Genomic DNA, 20,849 nt, shown 5'->3' with positions numbered 1-20,849 from the left:
ATCAAACTCAGATTTTACTGCAAACAAACTGTGTGTGAAAATGCTTCAAACCAACCTTGTGAACTTCTTTAAGTAATAATACAGTACGATCTGGATTACAGAGCTTGCAAAAGATATCATACCTGGTAAAACTGGGCGTAGTGTGAGACCAACAAGCTTAATGTATGAAGAGCCTGGAACTGTGAGGTCTTCTTCATTCTCATTCTCCTCCTCAACTTCATCCTGATCACATGGCTGCTTCTCTTCTGGTCTGGCCTGTGAGTTTAACCAAATAAAACGTGATGAACGTATAAAACCTATACTACCCTAATGCCCTAAAGCTGTAAATTTGGTAAGTAAGAACGTACTTGCTCAGGAAGGTGTAAGATGGAATGAGAGGATTCTGGGAATTCAGACAGGGCTCTGTAGCCACTGCTAGCAACCTCTGCATCCTGAAAAAGGTACCCAATACAAGCAGTAGCTATTTTAAACACCACACAATTAATTTAATGTTTTAAAGAATACTAGAGAATTATTTTATTATATATCTACAAAACAGAAATATACTGACTCATACCTGACTCAGAGTGTAGCTCCACAGAACACTGACCACTTCTTTTTTAAAATTCTAGAGAACGCAATTGAACAAACATCGAGACCATTTTCACTGTGCTGCAGCACGGAATTACACAGTAAAGTACACACGGATCTAAAAGATTGCTAAAGTAAGAAAAAAGCAGCCTGACCTCATATTGCTCTGTTTTGACGTGCAGCGAGGGAACCAGTGAGAGAAGCTCAGCTACGGCCTTTAACACCAGAGGCCTCGTCTCACAGCTCAGTTTGGGAGAAAGCGCCTTCCACGTGGAGCCTAAATCAACCACCTGGATTACGCCACCAAAACAGAAGTAGCACAGTGAATAATAAGGGTATAATTTATGCAGTAAAAGACAATACACTTCACACCTAAACGTTTCATGTTACATATGTGATTAATATTTCCAATATGACCAAAAGTATGTGGACACCTGATTATCACAGTGATTCTTCCCTAAACTGTTACCATAAAGTTGGAAGCACACAATTGTCTTAAATTTCTTTGTATGCTATGGTATTAAGACTTCCCTTCAGTGGAACTAAGAGGACCAAACCTGTTCCAGTATGTCCCTGTGCACAATGTGCTCCATGAAGACGTAGTGTTCTATTGTTTATAAACCTTGGTAGAACTCGAGTGTCCTGCACACAGCCCTGACCTCAACCCCAGTGATCATGTTTGGAATGGAGTGGAACACTGACCATAGGCCAGACCTCCTCACACAACATCAGAACCTGACCTCATTAATGCTCTTGTAAACTGACTGAACTTTCCCAGAGGAGTGGAAGTGGAAGATCAACAAGCACATATAAATGTAACGGTCTGGTTTCCATAAACATTAAGCTATATAGTGTAGCAGTAGAGAATCACTCCCAACAAAGGACCTTGAACATAAATGCATAAATCCTCTCCTGGAAATGGCAGTTTTAACTACAAGATATAGTGCAGAGTAAAACATTTCAGCATGTGTGGACAAATCACAATCCCAGGTGATGATAAGCGGATTATGTGTCAGAGCATTTTTTTCTCTCAATAGAAAAATATTCCGACTTCGATTTTGTATGTATAATAATGCACTTCACACTGGTGCACTGCACCTTAACTATAAAAAAAAACAACAACTTCTGAATACTGACAAACATCATCTCAGGAAGCATGTGGCTGAGCAGATGTATTTTTACTAATCAGATTAATTAGTATAAATGATTAACTGGCCATTTTTACTGAAACATTTGGGCTCTCAAAAGCAGACTATGTGACAATTTCTTTGCTCAAGCCATCAGACTCCTTAGCACCCATAACTAGATTTATCTAATCTAACTATCACTCACACACACACACACACACACACACACACACACACACACACACACACGTTTACAGCACCATTAATATCAATGCTGTTTATAGGCTATTTTTCATCAGATGTTTTCAACACACATCTATGTTTATAGGCTGTTTTTGCACAGGCATATGGAAGGCTGTTATTAACATCATATGGAAGGTAATGGACTTACAGTACAAGGATATTCTGATATCAGTACAGTACATTAAGTGATATTATAAGAGATGATCTTCATTAAGTACAAAGATGAGTAAAATATTCATTAATGCACTTACTGCTTTTACATCAAGCTAGATCACTATTTGTTACATTACTACAGGTACCACTTTTTAGCCTAATCGGTTTCCAGGCAACCAAGATGACGACACTGGTCTTATTCCTATACCACTGGCTGGTTCACTGGCTGAATTTACCCCTGAACTTCTCATTAAAAGTTGTGTTCAGTTTTACTCAAGGGCAGCAAAGATCTTCATTTATATAGCACAACTTTATACTTGAAAGAATTTAGAATGCTGTGTTTGTGTGTTTGTGTGTGTGTGTGTGTGTGTGTGTGTGTGTGTGTGTGTGTGTGTGTGTGTGAGAGATGTCTTCTGGGACTTTGTTCCAGCTGAGTTCAGCATAATAACTGAAAGCTGCCTCACCATGTTTTAGCCCTTATTCTGGACAGTATTTGCTGACCAAAGCCTCCTGATGCGAGTTGTCTAAGGTTAGCTGTTAAACCAGAAGTATAACTTATGTAGGATAGCAGCTGGATTTCCAACCTCAGCTCTGCACAGCTCGTGGAGGCCCTGCAGCGCCAGTGCTGCTGGAGTGGCCTGGTCCTTCAGGGAGCACTGAGTCAGCATGTCTGTGATGGCTGCCAACATGTCTCCTCCGTGTTGGTATGGTCTAATGGAACAAAGAAAAAAAATAAATACAACGTGTAGGTAACAGATATACAGCAACGTCTATAGGTTCATTGTAAACATTTGCATTCTAATCTTTACCCAAGTCATAACAAAAAACTATAGTTTCAGTGTGTTAAATAAAGACAACTGTTCATTTACAGTCCACTGTTGAAAAAATCATAATGTCTTATAGCATCAGATGTTTTTATACATGCATTAATGGTAAAGAGGAACATTATAGCGTTATTCTACTCTGAGCCATGCTAGAGTCATCCAGACTGCTGCTATTCTGAATATGGTCCCTTTATTACCATACCGACTACCATCATCTATGGATAAATATCTCATCTATGGATAATACTGTATACACAACTATAACATAATATAGAACTACATAACAGCTCAATGTTCTTCTTGCGCCTTAGCATAGCTATAGAGGTATATTATTCATACTGTATAGGTTTACTGATTATTACATTTATTTCCTTTAGTGCCTACCATATACAGAGCCTGAAGTCTATCCAGGGGGACTTGGGGCACAAGGTGGGGGACACACCCTAGGTGAAGTGGCAACTCACCACAGAGCACAACTCACATCACACTTACAAACCACAAGCAATTTAGAGATGACAATCTCTTTCCATCATACTACTTTTATTTTGCTTCTTGTCCTGTTGCTGCTGGAATGCTCAAATTTCTTGGAATCAATAAAGTGTTATCAGATGCAGTCGAGCAGACATCCTGATTGGCTGGAACTGCTTCTTAACGGGTACAAGTAGTAACAGACTAGTAGTAACTACCTGCCCATGTGTGTTATTCTTTCTAAAAGGATTTCCTGCCAGATCTAAGAGTCAGCATCAGTAATGTTATCTTATCCCTATTTACCTTGATCATGAAGAACACCACTGCATGAGAAGACCACAGCATTTCCACTACAGGTTTCCAAATGACCCTACTGGATGATTACCCAATAAGCATTATGGGTAAAATATAAAATATAAGTATTTTATGTTGTAACTTAAGAGAACTTGCCGAATTTTATGATTAAAGGAATAAAAGCACTGCACACATCACCAAAACCTTGATACACCTCAAATGCACAAATCCAAAGGCCTTGTTGTGTATTAAGAATTTGTGTCTTTTGCACAGTTAATTATACGCCTTAAATCTTCTTGTGTTTGTGGAATGTACAGAGGTATGAAGTGATCAAATAAAGTCCTGAAAGTTCACAAGACTCAGATAATCACCTAGTTAACACCATTTTATCAACAGAATCTGATGTGTTACGGAATAAAAACAACACCGATCTGAACGCTACTCCAGGAACTGGAGACATTTGTAGACAGCTAATCATTAATTAGTCATATTTCATAAGTCAGTTACTACCACAGAATGATTTAGCATTACATAGATTAGAATAAAAAGATTTCATTAGATGTGCCTTATTCTCTCACGTCTTAAGAATCTGCCCTTGAATGTCCGATGAGTCAACCACCAACATTTCATTTGCATTTGCAAACTGTGCCACGATGCCAACAGTGCATCAGTAAGTTTTGGCTAAGACTCATACACAACAAGCCTAGTGATCATGTAAAAACAGAGCAATACACTGCTGACATACAATATACACCGCCAGCACAACCTGTGATTTACAGATTTGCCAAAAGATATTTTTCCCTCTTGACTCATAATTCATAATATATGATGAACGAAACAGCCCTAAATACTATAGTCCACTGACTTTACAATCAAAAAAGAACTGCAAAGCAATAGACATCTACTTAAACAGTCATCCAGCAGACACTGATTATATTAAATGCGCCACAAAGACTTGAACATAAATGAATACATATGGATTCAAGCAGATTTGATTAAATGGTGTTGGCCCGTGGCAGTGAGACAAAGTACATCAAATACATTTATTTCACTTTGTCCTGCAATTCTCTTTCCAGGCTTAATACCTCAGGTGTCTCATGGTGATCACAGTCAGATGGTGAACAAAGATTAGAAAGTGAAGAGTGCTGACTCTGGGAAACAATCAGGAGAAATATAATAACACCTGGGAACTCAGCAAGCTGCACATGTTATTTGATTGGTGAGGAATCTGACTACACCCGGGAAAGTGTCCCATTGGGAAAGCGCTCAACTGACAGTGCTAATTCCCGTCTTGTGTTCGGCAGAATCATATAATGTCTTCCAGCCCATTATGTGGTTATGTGATCCGACAGCGTGTACCACAGTGTGTATGTGGAATACCGTCTTCCCTGCTTGCTATAGGAGTACTTAACCAACTGTGACTGTTCTCAGAGTCATCTGGAAACGGAGACTAGTGGTTTGATGAAATGGAGACGAAATGTGAGCGCAGTGTGGGTTAGTGTGTTAAGTGTATGAAGGACCTCTCTCTGCAGATGTCCCGCACACATGCAGCTCTGGCCAGAATCTGCTCCCATTGAACCTCCTTCCCCACCACAACTGAGGATTTCTCCAGCAGCGCCATTAGCTTCTGCAAGTCTGGATACACACGATCCTGAATGCGCACACACACACACACCCACACACACACACACGACCATTACAGACTACCAATTATCTTTTTTTAGCTGTTAGATTTTAAAGGATTCTGTAGCCGTGTTAATCATTCAGTCATCGTTTCAAGGGATTAAAGGTACAAAAATAAAATCAGTTTCATTTCATTTGCATCTATGCTTTTGAGAAACTGATTTATTACACAAATCATAAGAACAGCTCACATATTAAATCTCTGACTACAATAATCCGAGAATTAATGATAATACTAATAATAACAAACGAATGCTAATAATACTACTAAAAATGACAATAATAACAATTTACTACTACTATTAATATCAGTAATAATAATAATAATAATAATAATAATAATAATAATAATAATAATAATAATAATAAAAAGCCATCATGTTGTTTGTTAATCAATATCTCAATTCTGGCCTTTGCAATACTGAATGCAGGGGAAATCAGATCACTAGCCAGAAGACTTGGGACTATCAGATTTCATCTCCTGCCTATCCTGGTGGACTAGTAACAATCGGAAAAAAACCTTGTTAAATCCTTTTTCGAAACAAGTAGTTGTCATCTGGTACACACTGTAGCATGGACTCCCAAACCCCACCTGTGTGTGCTGCATTACACACATCACCTGAAATTTACTCATACTTTGGACAGCACAACTATTTTTACTAAGCAGATTAATTAGCGTGAAAGGAAAACAGAGCAACTTTTCATTCAAGAGGAATCCCGAATGAAACCAAGCAAAATAATATTCATCTCAATACCGTCATGTGACTTTTCTGCTTATGCCACACACTCACCTCATAGCTGATCCTATCAAGGCAAGAATAAAGATGCTAGCCAGACTCGCATCATATGTTTATATCGTATGCAAGGACACAACAACATAACTCACATCTCATAGCTGAAAAGTCGACCTACAAGTTGCTGACCTACAAGTTGAATGTTGAAGCAATTATGCGGAATCTTTTGCAGGCTATAGAATAGTCCTGGTATGTGGGAATATAAGCACAGTATGATTCAATTCAATTCAATTCAATTCAATTTATTTGTATAGCGCTTTGAACAATTTCCCATTGTCTCAAAGCAGCTTTACAGAAGTATGGAAACAGAAGAGAGAGAGAGAAAGAAATAAATATATAATAATAAGAAGAAAAAATAAGAAGGAAAATAAATAAGTGAATATATACTAATATATATTAAAGTTTAAAATTCATTTTAAAAACATTAACTTAACATTTTAAATACTTCATATCTATCCCTATCCCTAATGAGCAAGCCGGAGGCGACGGTAGCAAGGAAAAACTCCCTGAGATGATAAGAGGAAGAAACCTTGAGAGGAACCAAGCTCAGAAGGGAACCCATCCTCATTTGGGTGACACTCTACAGTAAATGTAAATAATGTCATTTCTACAACAGTTTATAATGTGAGATTTTGGTCTATATTTTACACTGCTAAACAGATCTAGTATTGTTAGACTGCAGGTCCTGATTTCAGCCTGTGACTCACTGTGCTTGATCTCGTCACAGAGTACTTGAGAATCATTTTATCTCGTTTGGATAAAGTCACGGAAGAGGCGTGTCTTGTGACTCGACTGACTTTGACTTTTGATTCACTTTATATCACATTTATATAATTTATGTCTGCTTGTGCAGTAAACTCAACACATAAAGCTCTTAAATGAAATCATTCTTATATAAAGTTATTGATAAATGTTATTAAATAAACCTTCAGCAATCATTACTAATGAAAATATCAAGATGAGACAGATAACTGATCTTAACATAAGCAGTCTGTACCTGTTTGTGCCACAGTGCAGTAAGCAGCCGCAGAGTCACAGCCCTCAACTTGGAGCAGCTGGCCAGCATCTGGAGAACATGCAGGACCTGTGGTATACAGAACTGCGAGAACAAAGACAAGCTTCAGCATAATGAGGAAGCTCTGAAGGCCCATCTAGAGCAATCCAGAACACCATAATTCCCCTTAAAGCACTTTAATAACCAGGCTTAGTTTGCGTGGGGGCAACAAATCCGCTGTATCAGAGAGTTGGAACACAAAGACTGTGCTTTACTGCTCATTTAACATCCGAATTTCATTAGGGGAGAACAGACATCGTGCTAGTTTATAAAACCTGAACTTAAAAAAAAAATACAGCATTGTTTACCCATAAATATAGGAAAAAGGTCACTGCCATCAAATACAGATAAGATATGATATATTAACGTGCTATTTTATGCATGTTCCACGCATATATTTATGTATCATGAGTCAATGTCAGTGTCTCTCAGCTCCATATGTGTGTACACAGGGCAGTGATGAATAATGTGCATGGCTGGAGAAAGCACTGAATTACAATAGCAAGGGGAAGCAGTGGACTGTTTCATGCGTGTGCCCACAGCACCAGGTGAGCTGTTGCCATAACAACAAGAGAAGCATAATTACGGCCCAAATGCAGACCATTTCAGACATGTCTATTTCTGTACCAAAAACTGACAGAGGATCACCTCAAAAGAAGGAATGCATGTAAATAATAAGACAATAGGATGTACATGTTGGCTGTGTATTAGCTATGGGTTAAGTGCTTATTGTGCTTATTACACACTTCTACTGAAGATACATTTGACGTTGCTGGAAAGTCTGTAGTAGAGACGTGGGATGAAAATACGCACCGTGTGGGTTCCCAGCTTTGGTAAGGTGAAGAGTACAGCATGAGACAGAGCCGTGTCAGAGCCTCGACCCAGCTTATACATCAACACTGGCAGCAAACATGAGACCTGTGAGAGAGAGAGAGAGAGAGAGAGAGAGAGAGAGAGAGAGAGAGAGAGAGAGAGAGAGAGAGAGAGAGAGAGAGAGAGAGAGAGAGAATTAACATAAAAAAGGTATAAAACACAAACAATAATAATAAAACACAAACAAGAGCAAAAGGAAAAGGAAAAAGGAACTAAAAAACAAAGGAATTACAAAAAAGTACAAGAAGCAAAAATAAAATGAGAGAGCAAAATGAGAGGTGAGGGAAGAAAGAAGGAAAGAAAGAAAGAAAGAAAGAAAGAAAGAAAGAAAGAAAGAAAGAAAGAAAGAAAGAAAGAAAGAAAGAAAGAAAGAAAAGGGCAGACAAGCAAAACAAAGAAAGGACAAAAGAAAGAACATTTACAAAGAACTGGACAGAATGGAATTGGAAAAAAAGAAATGTGAGGATTCTGAAAAAGAAAAGCAATAGAGAGTGTGCTAGAGAGACAGTCAAGAGAAAAAAGGAATTAAATGCATTCTCAGCAGAATGCGCGGTGGCAACGAGTGAATGACACGAGAGAGAAATGCGAGGGAAATCTGCACATAGGCATTTATAAAGTGGAGCAGTTGGGGAACAACAAATCCCTCGCAGCTAAACGGAAGGAAAGATGGACAGAGCTCAACTGGTGGCAAGACATGTTTGCTCAGAAGTCACTCTGGAGGAGAAAGAGGAGGAGGAGCAGGAAGACTAGCGCTTCTCTCCCCCTCATCATTACTGCTGCTACACTGAGCGAGACTGTCACAATCCATCCATCTCTCACAGTGTGTGGAGAAAACACAGAGAGACGAGTCACACAGTCACTCGGCTTTGAAGTGCCGTCCAGAAGCTCTAAAATCCCCCTGGATCTCTTTCTCACTCTCTCTCTCTCGCTTTCACTGCTTCTCTCAAGATGCTCCGATGCCTTAAACATTATGAAAGCTGCTTTTATCATGCGACCCGTTGGCATATGGCCAGTGTTTACCCGACTTTTAAGTCTTGAGAAAACTGTGAGGATTTAAGCCTGAGGGAAGAACTGGAAATGTTCAGGGAGCCAAATGAGCGTCAAAATATTATTAAGCTCTGGTAGCTGCCAAGTGCAAGATAAAAGAAGACCGATTTCCAGGTAAACGAAAAGGAAAGAAAAAAACTAATTAAGAATATGTTTATAGCTCAGTATTTGGGGAATTCGGCCTAATATCTTCAAACCATGTAGAATCCGAGCAAATACCACAGACCACCGTATAATGATTACCCATCTACATGCTAGCAATTATTTACATACATCATACAGAATCTTTTTTGTTTAATAAGATCATAAAAATTGTGGGGTTTTTTAGATTTTAGTTCTGCCCTGAATACACTATTTCACATAAGAGATGTTTATACAGTGTCTACACACACAGTAATAACTGAATTTACACAGACGATACACAATACATATGCTTGATCCTAAATATGTTTTTTTTTTGCTCAATGTTTCTATGCTAAGGACAACTGAAGGACAACACACAACTATTACAAAATGCAAACATTCACTGATGCTGAACAAGGCAACGGGATGCATTAAAACCCTGGGGGGAGGGGGGGTAAACTTTTGAACAGGATGATCAGTGTAAATTGCAAATATTTTTATCTAATGATCTTATTTTTTTATTCAGCCCTGACTGTCAGAATCGACATGAGATATTTATATATTTCTCATATGAAATAATAACAGCAATTTACACCGATCATCCAGTACAAGAGTTTACACACCCCCTGGCTCTTCCTGAGCATAAGTCTGCATTTGCATTTTGTAAAAGTTGTGCTGTGTATAGATTCAATGATGAAGTCAAATATGCAGCAGATGCTGAAAAAGCAAACAACATGCAGGACCTGGAGGATTTTTCTGAAGAATTTCCTGGGCAGTTTAAGTGCTCAGGACAAACGATGGACTCATGAACACCTCAAATGCAACATAAAACAGTTGTTGATCATCCAGGTAACACACAGTATTAAGAATCAAACTGTTGAACTAATTCCTTTGGTTTAATTCGGTTATAATTATAGAGATGTTATAATGTCAGCAAAACTAACTTGTGTTTAAAACAAAATTTTTATTAGGCCTCTGCTTTTTAATTAGGAACATAATCGCTGAAAAAACTAACCAGCGATCATCACCACTTAACCGCTGTGACACCACAGAGCACAAACTCCCTCCTCATAGAGCGTCTCTAACAGCTAGCGCAGACAGAGTTAGATGCTCTAACCCCAGAATTAGGGATTAACCCGACGATGCTCCTGTGACACACACTGCACCGCAGGAAATTAGAGGAGCGACACAGCCTGCGGAGAACAGCGTGACCTCTGACCCCAGCAGACAGCCAATTAACAGTCCTTATGAGGCCAGCTAAGCTAACGGGAGAAGTGGTGAAAAAATAAAAAAATTCCACTTATCATCATCATAATGTCTTACGAGATACATACAGCCTACAACAGTCTACTTCATCATAAAAACAGATACTAATTCAGAGGTGTGAGGATTACTAAGAAGAACGTTACTTTAGCATACATCAGCAGACAAAACAGAAGGTCAGATATCTAGTGGAACTGCTGCATAATATTAAGCGGCATGAATATGAAGCATTTCTTTATTACTGACCAAAGAAGACTACATGACCTGTTCTGTTGTATTTTGAGGCTCATGAATTCAGTTTAAATATCAAAATTTACATAAAGAGAATATAACTGCTAACAGAGACGAATGAAAAACTTTTTTAAACATCCAACACATTTCCCCTTTCTATGATATTTGTTTTTCCTGCAGGCCGATATTTATTCCCATTCGGACACAGGAAAAAGCGTCGCTTTCCGGTGTCTTCTGTACCTCCAGCGCATGAGGTCAAAATGTGTAAAAGCTACATTCAAAGCCTAACCATGTTAGAAAGACTAACATTTACACTGCATGATGTTTCTCTCACTCCTTAACCTAACTGACTGTTTGCTGGAGCTTAAACTCACATGTACCTATTGTCTTTCATACTACAAACGAATCACTAACCTTAACATGACAAATAAACAGTCTCTCACATCACAGTTAAACATGTTCCTAATTTCCGACTCTATCCTAACAGACTGTCGTTATTCCGTTCCAACTTCCCTAATGTTATTGCTCTAAAAATGAGGTGTATGATAAACACTGCCGAATCTACTCAGGCTTGTTCGAGCGGAAGCTTCAATTCTCACACAAATTGCTTGCATTGCTAAATTCACCATCGGGGGAATCTGCAGGTGTCATTGCAATGCCATCTCTCCTTCTCCCGTAACTGCAAACTGCTCCAATTCCTCAGTCGCCACCGTGTTGCTTAGCAACTCTGGCATCAGAATGGATAATGGGAGAGTGGGGAGAAATAAAAAGACTGGGTACTGTCTCTGGGTATGATTTCAATTCATATGCCACCTTCTTTAGAATTAAGCAGTAAGATTTTTTTAGTAATGCCACGGGGATGTCAAACCGCATTCAGCTTGCAAGTACTTGACATAATTAGTATTCAAACACATTGGAATATTAATGAGGTTAAAAATTTCTACAGCTTCAGACTGACTAAAGATTATGTGAGTCTGTATTATATAAACCATGGAAATGATTCTTGCACCTAAACCAGGAACGATTTAATAAGCTAATGATATTAACACTCTCATATTATTATGTTGTTGATGAGATCTGTTGATTTTGATCTGAAATAAAACTTTGGACACTTGAATGAAAGTCTACTTCCTCCAGCACAAATCCCAAATTGCATTTGATTTGCAGAGTGCACATGCCAGATAAAATGTAAATGTACACAGTAAAAGTCTGAACCACTAAGTGCGTTACAATCGATAGTTATATAATTATATGCAATATTTCTTCTTTTTTCTTTTTTTTTTTTTTACTAATTTATAAAGTCTCAAAGTGCATTTTGGTGCATTGGACCAAACAATTCAGGAAAAAATATATTTCAGATGCGATAAACATCGAAAGTAGAGCTTTGTACTTTGGAAATGTAAATATGCTGAAAACTTAAACAATATTCAAAATTGTTCTGACAATTATTAATATAGTACAACAAAAGTCAATATATTATTCATTCTTAAACCCTGTGATTAGAATTAGGTTCAGCCTTGTGGGGTCACAGACATATGACTTAACCAACACTTCACCGATATTTCATCTTACAAGCTTATTCCTAAACAGCAAATCAAAAGTTATTTAATTGAGTATGATAATATTCGGGCTAATTATTGGCACCATAACGCTTGTTATTGCTGGAATTTTTACTGGAAGAACATTCCTTTAATCTAACCGAACAAATGGGCTAATTCTAGTTATAAGAAGAAGCCTTTATTTGTCGCAGTCACATGACAGTACAGTGAAATTCTTTCCTTCGTATATCCCAGGTTCTTATATAGTCAGAGCTCAGGGTCAGCCATGATACAGCCTGGAGCAGAGGAGGTTAAGGGACTTGCTCAAAGGTCCAACAGTGTCAGATGGTAGTGCTGAAACTTACACCTCAGTATCCCAGAGCCTTACCTGTTGAGCCACTGCTGTACGTTTAATAATACAGCAACTCGACAACAAATATTATCATTTTGGATTGCGATTTTAACAAGCATCTACCTGAGCGGGATCAGCCTCGGCGATGCCTGCTGCCGTGTCCAGTGCCAGTCTGCAGAGCTCCCCCTCACTGCTGAGAATCAGGTGTGTAACCAGAAGAGGAATTGCATCAGGAACACGTTCGCACAGAGGAAGAGCAGACTGAACGGAGTAGAGCCATTCGGTGGCGGCAGTGGGGTCTGCAGAGACTTGACGTAACACACTGGTGGCCACTTGCAACTCACTGTACCATGTGCTAAGAGGAAGAATCAGCTGTGTGCTGTTCTGTAAAGGTAAAGAGAAAACAAACATGACTAGGCACCGTTACGGATAATCCAGGGCATTTCTTAAAGTGCATGTCAGTTTTAAACAAGTATTAGTCATTATTATTGACAGCCCTGAACCAGCAGGAAGGTTGAGATCAGGGCTGGCTGTACCTGAACTGGACTGCTTGTCCCTCTCTCAATGGTCTGCAGCAGTGATGTGGCCAGGCCTTGATTCTTTGCCTGTGTCTGAGTGTCGGTTAGTGCCTCCATAAGAGCGGAGCAGGAAAGCACCTGTAGCAGCGGCATAACCAGCAACGTGGCGCCCCACGTAGGTCTCTCTTCGGGTGGAACAAGCTTTACAGCTGAGAACAAAGTAACATCGTGTAAACGATACGAAGACCGTTACATTAGATTTTATATATTCAGTATAGTTAAAACTGAGCAAACTCAATAAAGGTTAAAAAAGAAGTTAGTATAGTTTACCTCACTATACAGAGGTAAACTTCAGACACATCGTCTCTACAAGAACAAGCAATTTCTGACCGAACTATTTCTTTAACCAAATAATATTTAATTCTCCCCAAAATATTTGACTTCTCTTCTCTTTCAAAAGGATTAATCTGAAAACCCAAAGGCAGCATGAAGCTTTAAAAGAAAATGCTCTTTTATGTTTAGCTCTTTATCGCCTTTATATGTGTCTGGGGTCTAGTGAGCACCACACATATTTATGTATCCTGTGGGCACGTAGGTGTAGAAATGCCTTTTAAGAGGATTCTTAAATTGGACTGAACAATGCCAAAACACTGACTCTTAGCATTTACTTAGGATAGGCAAGCTCACACCTTTATTTTTACATTTAATATTGCACTTACATTTTTAATTACAAGTTTTAAAAATAAAAACCAAAATTAGAAGAAAAATACAGGCAAGACTATATCACGTGTGATTGAGTTAAACAGTGAGCATCAATTCCCCAAACAGCAAATCATCTGCTAAAAACAGCAGGTATCAACCTCCTGTGTGGAAGTAAAGCTATCAGTATCAGTAAGTGAGGAGTAAATCTTCACCGAGCTCCAGGAGGGCAGTCTGCTGCGAGGCCGAGGCTCTGAGGAGGAGCAGAGAGATCCCCATGATCACTTGCTCAGACGGGAGATCCTGCCGAGAGAAAGAGGCGAGTGAGAGAAGAGTGGGACGCAGATGCCGTCTTTCGGGGGGGTTTTGTTAAGTGCAGGATGAAAACAGCTCCAGGCTGAGTGTGAAAGCTACCACCGGTCTTTAGAGACTTGAGGGGCAGCTTTGAGAAGCTTAGCATCACACAGCTAACCCTGTTTGAAGCCAGCATGCCTTTTTCATCACGCTCAAGCTAACAAAAACAAATCCTGGAAGCCGAGGAACACACCGAGACTTTGCGAATAAACAGTTTATGAGTTGTCTGGGGACAGTTAAACAGTAACGGAACAAATAAATTCCCTCTTTATTAATAAGTGCAGAGTAAGCACCCTTACGTGGACTAAAGTGAACACAGAATGAACTTAAAGTCTGCTCCACAAACCTGCTTACGTTTGTGCAAACTGTCCCCTTATAAAATTTTACAAAGGTAAACAACACTTCTCATTCATCAAGCTGGATTTGAAATCAGACCCAGGAGCATTTACACAAGTAATGCAGTGTCCATGAAAATCCAGTTAGTTTGGAAAAACATTTGTATTTTACAAAAGCTCCTGAATCTGTGCAAATTTACATCTAAAAAAACTGATTTAATGAAGATTCACCTTGTACGTGTCCTGCATTACTGCCATCTTTCATACAAACTGTGCTGAGAAGTTTAATTAGCCTATTCATTTAAACTGAATGAAAAATTGGTGAATGAGATTTTTTCCTTATTAATGGCTTGAACTTAAAGAAAGCCATGCAAGAGAAATTCATGAACGGAGACAATTAATACTTGCAATTCATTTAAAATCAAAGAAATGGCGCCTTATAAAAGGCAGATGACGGGTCATGATGCATTCGACTTGTTCGTCTGCTGTTTAAAACATCATTTTTCACTTTAGCACAATCAGCTGGAGAAAACCTACATGTTTGTATTATGTTGGCCAGCTAACTGTGATTAGTAGTGGATATATTCTTCCTCAAACAGTGAACTGTATAGACAGTATATTTAGCGTATAGCTCATTTAAAGGCAAGAAGTGATATGTTTACGTCAGATACTGCACACAGCCAAACTGATTTGACGTCACTACATAAACAGGGAAGGAACTCATAGTTGAGAAGCATGCCATTAGTTGACAAGTAGACAGTTTTGGCTTGAGGGGGTGTATTTTTTTTTTTTATTTTACTGGTTGGAGGTGGGGAATTACAAGCAACAAATGCAGTGTTACTCTGTGGCTGAGGTAGCTGACAAGCCTAGATGGATGGATGGATAGACAGATAGATTCATACATACATAAGATAGCTGAAACTGGTAAAATTGATCTAAATCTATTACAAACATCCAGCTCTTGCCACTGCAAACCAAGCCTAAGAAAGTGCTATACAGTAAGTGTTAAAAACGCCTGGTCTATATGTGATCTGTACTCAAGACCTGTGAACACACAGGACGCAGCTAACATATCTACTTAAATATGGTTTGCACTGCTAATCATTAAGTTTGACATGCATTGGTATATAAAAAGTAGTAGACTAACAAGTGTATTTTTTATATAAAAGGTAAAGAGGAAACAAAGAGATGTGTGCAAAAAAAAAGATCCTAAACATGCTGAATAACTTTCCCACAGCTCTGTACTACGTTGAGTGTGTCCCAAATCAGCTCAACCTGATCCATCAGTAGGTCTCACCTCTTTACAGACAGGCAGGAGACAGTGCAGGGTGTGGAGTAAAGACCTCAGCTCTCCTCCCAGTCGAAGACTGAGGTGACAGACACAAATGAGCTGCAGTGCTAGCTGTGCTAACTCATTCCTCCAGCGCTCCGGCTCGGCCAGCAGAGCAGAGCTTAGGGACTCGGCCATGGAACTGATCTCCACCACAGCTGTGATGCTGTCCACCTACATCCATTACAGCGACAGAGGCAATTCACCATGCATTAGCAGAAATCAGCCATTTGCAATTAGGTCTTAAGAGTATAGTAATTTTCAATCTATGGCATATTCTAATGGACTTTTTTTTCCTACAGAGTTTACAACACATAACAGAATATTATGATTTGATCTCATAGGAAAACCAGAAAGAAAATTTAGCATTCACTGAATTCGGAACTCCATTCAGCATCATCACAAATAATTCATAGCTAGCACAAGGTGCGAATGTTTTTGAAAGTGACTGCAATAGTACTTCGCTTTACATATTTTACAACATTGTGTGCATAACGGAATACAGATCATCAGTCATTCATTTTCTGTGTCACTTATCCTACACAGGGTTGTGAGGAGCCCAGAGCCAATCCCAGGGGACTATGGGCACATCCTGTCCACCCTCAATCGGCCCGCTCTCACACACACACACACACACACACACACACACACCAATCAGCCGACAACAATGACTTTGACGTCAATGGGAAAACCAGAGTACCCGGAAGAAACCGCTGAAGCATGGAGAGACGAAGGTACACAAGGTAATGAAGGTAATGGTGTGAACGGAACCCACAACCCCAGAGGTGGGAGGCAAACATGATAACCACTGAGCCACCATGCCCACTGTATCTCACCAATATTTCTTTAAAAACAACTCCTATAACTAAAACATTCTAATATTTCCAGAAGACAATAAAATAACACATTTTAAGCTGCTTACCAGTATATGAGGGAACAGATTGAAAAGGCAGTGTAGGATCTGGTGAGTGACCCGTGTGCAGGCTGAAGCATGACCCTGAGTGACCTCTCGGTGCTGCAGCAGCACTCGAAGCAGTCCATGTCTGAGCAGCGCGTTCTCCGGCAGCCTCTGAGGCTCGCAGTAAAGGTAACGCAGGAAGGGAGCCAACATGGAGATAAATAGGGGCTCGTCACTGGCACATAAAGAAAAAGAAATACATCGCTTAGAATCTGAAAGGTAAATTGTAAATGATACTGAATCGAACTGAATAAAACACGTGGAAAATGGAAGATCTTGTGCAAGATTTATTGGCCATCCAGTTCATACACCTTTTGCCTAAAAGACTTTTCTAATCTTTTTTTATTACCTTTTAAATAAAGAACACTGAAATATAGTGAACATGGTCTTCCCTAAGTGCAACACTTGACCTGATAGAAGTAAAGCCACCAAAGACTACTCGGGTTATTAGATAGAGGAAAATGAGCAAGACTGGGTATGTGTGTTTATCTCTTGCTCAAGGCCTCTTGTCTGACGGGGAGTTCTTACTTGTCAGCAGCCAGCTGGATGAAGTCATCAATCTCCTGCAGGAGAGCGGCCCAGCAATCAGGCCGATTTTCCAGCACCGTGATGTACGGGTGAGGGCAGCTCCTGGGTCACGTGCACACAAACATACACAGTAAATCCTCGATTAACACTTATTAGAAGTGTATTATCATTTACACTGATCAGATTAGCATTACGCAAGACGATAAACACCTTTGCTAGACACATACTGACATCAGTGAACAAAGTTGAACATTGTGTGGTCTAAAAACTAAGGATAATGCTAGAAAGTCATGATATTGCTAGGAGTTCACAAGGTCGAATCCTGACAATGACACGGTCAGTCATGACCTGGAGAGAGGACAAAAATTTTTCTCCCTGCAAACCAGAGCGACATTAGACAAAATCACTAGCGTCTTTGAGCTCAAGTATGTGGAAGAGGGCAGATATATTGAGTAAAAGAGTATATAGAATAAAGTTTTCGGTTGAGCAAAGCACATTTTGTATTATTCACAAAAAGTCTTCTGTTTAGATCCAAAAACATGAGGAAACATATTGTCCACTTTTAAGTGACAAAATTGGACTTATCTTAAAGATTGGATTTATTTTTGTCAAATCTGGTCACATCTCACCAGGTCTACACACAGTGTCTTTATGACAGAAACAAACTCCCAGCTCTGCCTGGGTCTTGACATAAAACTTTCACACAAAGATAACAGTTAATGCAGCTTGACACATGCAGAGCAAATGAGCCGTTTTATTTATTAAGCTCTGCAAGATTCAAACGCTTAAAAAGAAAGAAGTGGTGGAATAACTCAAAGCACAATGTTTATACCCGTCTGCTCCATCTTGCTCTAGTGTCAGTTCTCCATTCTGTCATTCTATTCTGTGACCCTGACTCTCAGGGACACCTCAGTCTGTGGGTTAACACTGAACAGAAGCCTACCATTATTCTCCCAGACAGGCCTGTAACTCGTTTATCTCCTTATCTATCTTCTGGTGTTCCCCATCCAACTAGGGCAATATTCACATCCCTTGAACCCATCCATCAGGCTCCAGTTTGACCAGACAGCCACAACATTACTTGTCTTCAGTGTCTATTCAGTGGCTGCCAGACACACTGACTTTCTTTTCATTGAGTTTACCTGCAAGTTCATAGAGCAAACCTGGGGTCATGAGCACAGCAGTTTAAGACATGTCTAGGTTGCCCATGAAGCAGCTGAACTGGTTTTTGAGTAAACACGATTCAAAGGTCCAGTATTTTTGTCTTTCATTACTCTTATTTACCATGTAACATGACTTTAACAACTATTCAAGCAAGGATTCAAATTCCATTAAAACAAACACTTGAGCAGCATGTACTCTCTATACTTAATTATATTTTCAGTATTATTTTCTTATATTTATGCTTTATTTGCATTGTTGAGTATTGCATTCATAGTTACTTCCATTCCGTTCTTTCAGGTGCTCCCTTTTTGGTGTCCCTACAGCAGCATAGGTTTTATGCCAGATGCCCTTCCTGATGCAACCGTCCCATTTTATCCAGGTTTTGGACTGGCACTGAGAGTTAACAATGTCTGAGTTAGCTTCCTGCCTGGGAATCGAACCCGTGCTACGGCACTGGGAGCGCATGATCCTGCCGCTAGACCACCAGGAGGCCTTTAAACCAAGTCAAAGTACTTGTTAAAAAATCTCATTCAGCCTGTATTCAGGGCTTTACTCTAAGATCATTGTGCTCATGCACATTTTATTTACATTTTATTTAGAATTCAATTCAAAGTGACAAAATAAATTCAGATGTAGAACATCATCTGTTATAACATTTCACTTTCGCTTGTCCATATTTGCAATATTTAAAATAGTTTTTTTATTTTTTAACTGAGAAAGATATTAATGCTATACTTCTTTAATTTTACTATGGAATCATCTGTCAGCGATTTTAAAGCAAATATACTATAGTTATATGTATTCTTTCTTATCTCTGCACATCTAATTAAGCTTGTTCTGGCACTAACTCAGAATATTAAGGAGCTCATTAACTAAAAGAACATTAGCAGCAGACAAAATGATCTGGATGGTGTGCTCATATTTTCTAAATGTCCTTGTGACCCTACAACAGATTGCGGAGGTGGCACCAGGCAAGTGGTCAGCCTGAGCATCACCAAGCGACTTCCATTAATCCTGGCACCTTCTCTGATGGCCAAGCTGCAATCCCAGACGAGTTCACAAAAAGATAAGTGCTCCAGCTATTCATCTTCTTACCATGCAGCACTCAAGAGACTCAAAGCCTTAATGCCTGGTGGACAGTTTTCATTCTTTGTTCTCTAGTTTTACCCGGACCGTGGTTTTTCCAAATGAACGACGACATTGTTAGATTTATTAGCAGGGAAAAATGAACCACTCCGGAAGCATTAGCTTCAAACTAAGCGTTAAAGAACAGAAAGCATCCCTACCTTACTATTAATGCTTCAACCTTGACATGTTCATGACCCCAGAAACCTGGATCACAAATCCCAGGACATCCCACAGTTTGTGTGGATGGAAGGCAATAATCATGTTTAACCAGCAATGCCTGTAAATACTGTTAAGACGCATCACTACTGATTGATTTATGCAAAAGATATCAAATTACACGTTTATCACCACTAATGAGACAGCCGTCCCCAAGGGCTTGATCATATTAGGGGGACAATTTATGAGCAATAACTCATGAAGACATATGACCTCTGGTTGCAGCAGGGGGTTTGACAGCTTTGTCCTAACATGTCATTTTCTTTACTAAAGACGGGCAATAACAGTATCATCAGTGCTGTTTTTTTTCTGTGGCCATATTCATCAAGAATCTCATCGCTAAAAACTACTCACAAATTTGCTGAGAGGAACATTGTCACTACTTTACACCCCGTTACTACAGAAGGCAGCATGTGGTAATGGCTGATGTGGTAAACTCCTAAACAAAATCCCAGCCCACAACAACACAAAAAAATAGAAATCATATCAAAGATTTCATACGTGAAAATCAGCTGCTCATAGCAAATATATTTTGTGCAGCCTTTATGTACATGTTAATGACACGATTTGAATTTTATTATGCATTTTATTAGAGTATTGATTTACAAGGTTCTTATTCATGCTTGATATTTTTCTGCAGAAAACTACTTAAAGATTTAACATTGCAAACAGAATTCCTCTTTTAAACTCTGATCACTGTAGACACATATGTAATTACTATGACAGTGGTACTCATGTTCACACTGTATCAGAGGTCTCTGTTTGAATTTGTGTTGTGATGACGACACTCGCATCTTAGCCTAAATCTGCAGAAAATTTTATAGTCATTTTGAATATTGCAAATCTTCACAGTATATCAAGGATTTTGCTTGATTTTGCATTCATTTCTGCAAATTGCAAAATTGTGAAGGGACTGATTTAGGTGTCCCGGTGATGTGTTGCTCTAGCCGTGTATGACGTATCACTTCCACATTCAACAGAG

At 39.2% G+C, this 20,849-nt stretch overlaps 1 protein-coding gene across 1 annotated transcript in view; it reads right to left on the bottom strand.

The window, feature by feature from the left end:
• focad (focadhesin) overlaps nt 1-20,849 on the bottom strand; it is a 54,789-nt gene that overhangs the window by 22,697 nt on the left and 11,243 nt on the right. Inside the window, exons 6-19 of the mRNA XM_060874299.1 lie at nt 17,360-17,461; nt 16,796-17,006; nt 15,841-16,047; nt 14,070-14,157; nt 13,174-13,364; nt 12,761-13,021; nt 8,024-8,128; nt 7,154-7,255; nt 5,200-5,330; nt 2,678-2,804; nt 726-860; nt 557-607; nt 348-431; nt 123-255 (exon numbers count right to left, since the gene is read on the bottom strand). Coding sequence (XP_060730282.1) covers nt 123-255; nt 348-431; nt 557-607; nt 726-860; nt 2,678-2,804; nt 5,200-5,330; nt 7,154-7,255; nt 8,024-8,128; nt 12,761-13,021; nt 13,174-13,364; nt 14,070-14,157; nt 15,841-16,047; nt 16,796-17,006; nt 17,360-17,461 — 1,928 coding nt within the window. The remainder of the gene's footprint in view (nt 1-122; nt 256-347; nt 432-556; nt 608-725; nt 861-2,677; nt 2,805-5,199; nt 5,331-7,153; nt 7,256-8,023; nt 8,129-12,760; nt 13,022-13,173; nt 13,365-14,069; nt 14,158-15,840; nt 16,048-16,795; nt 17,007-17,359; nt 17,462-20,849) is intronic.

The sequence above is a fragment of the Tachysurus vachellii genome, chromosome 7 (genome assembly GCF_030014155.1).
Source record: "Tachysurus vachellii isolate PV-2020 chromosome 7, HZAU_Pvac_v1, whole genome shotgun sequence".
NCBI lineage: Eukaryota > Metazoa > Chordata > Actinopteri > Siluriformes > Bagridae > Tachysurus > Tachysurus vachellii.
Note: the sequence above shows the minus strand (reverse complement) of the source record. Positions and strands in the feature narration are given on the sequence as shown.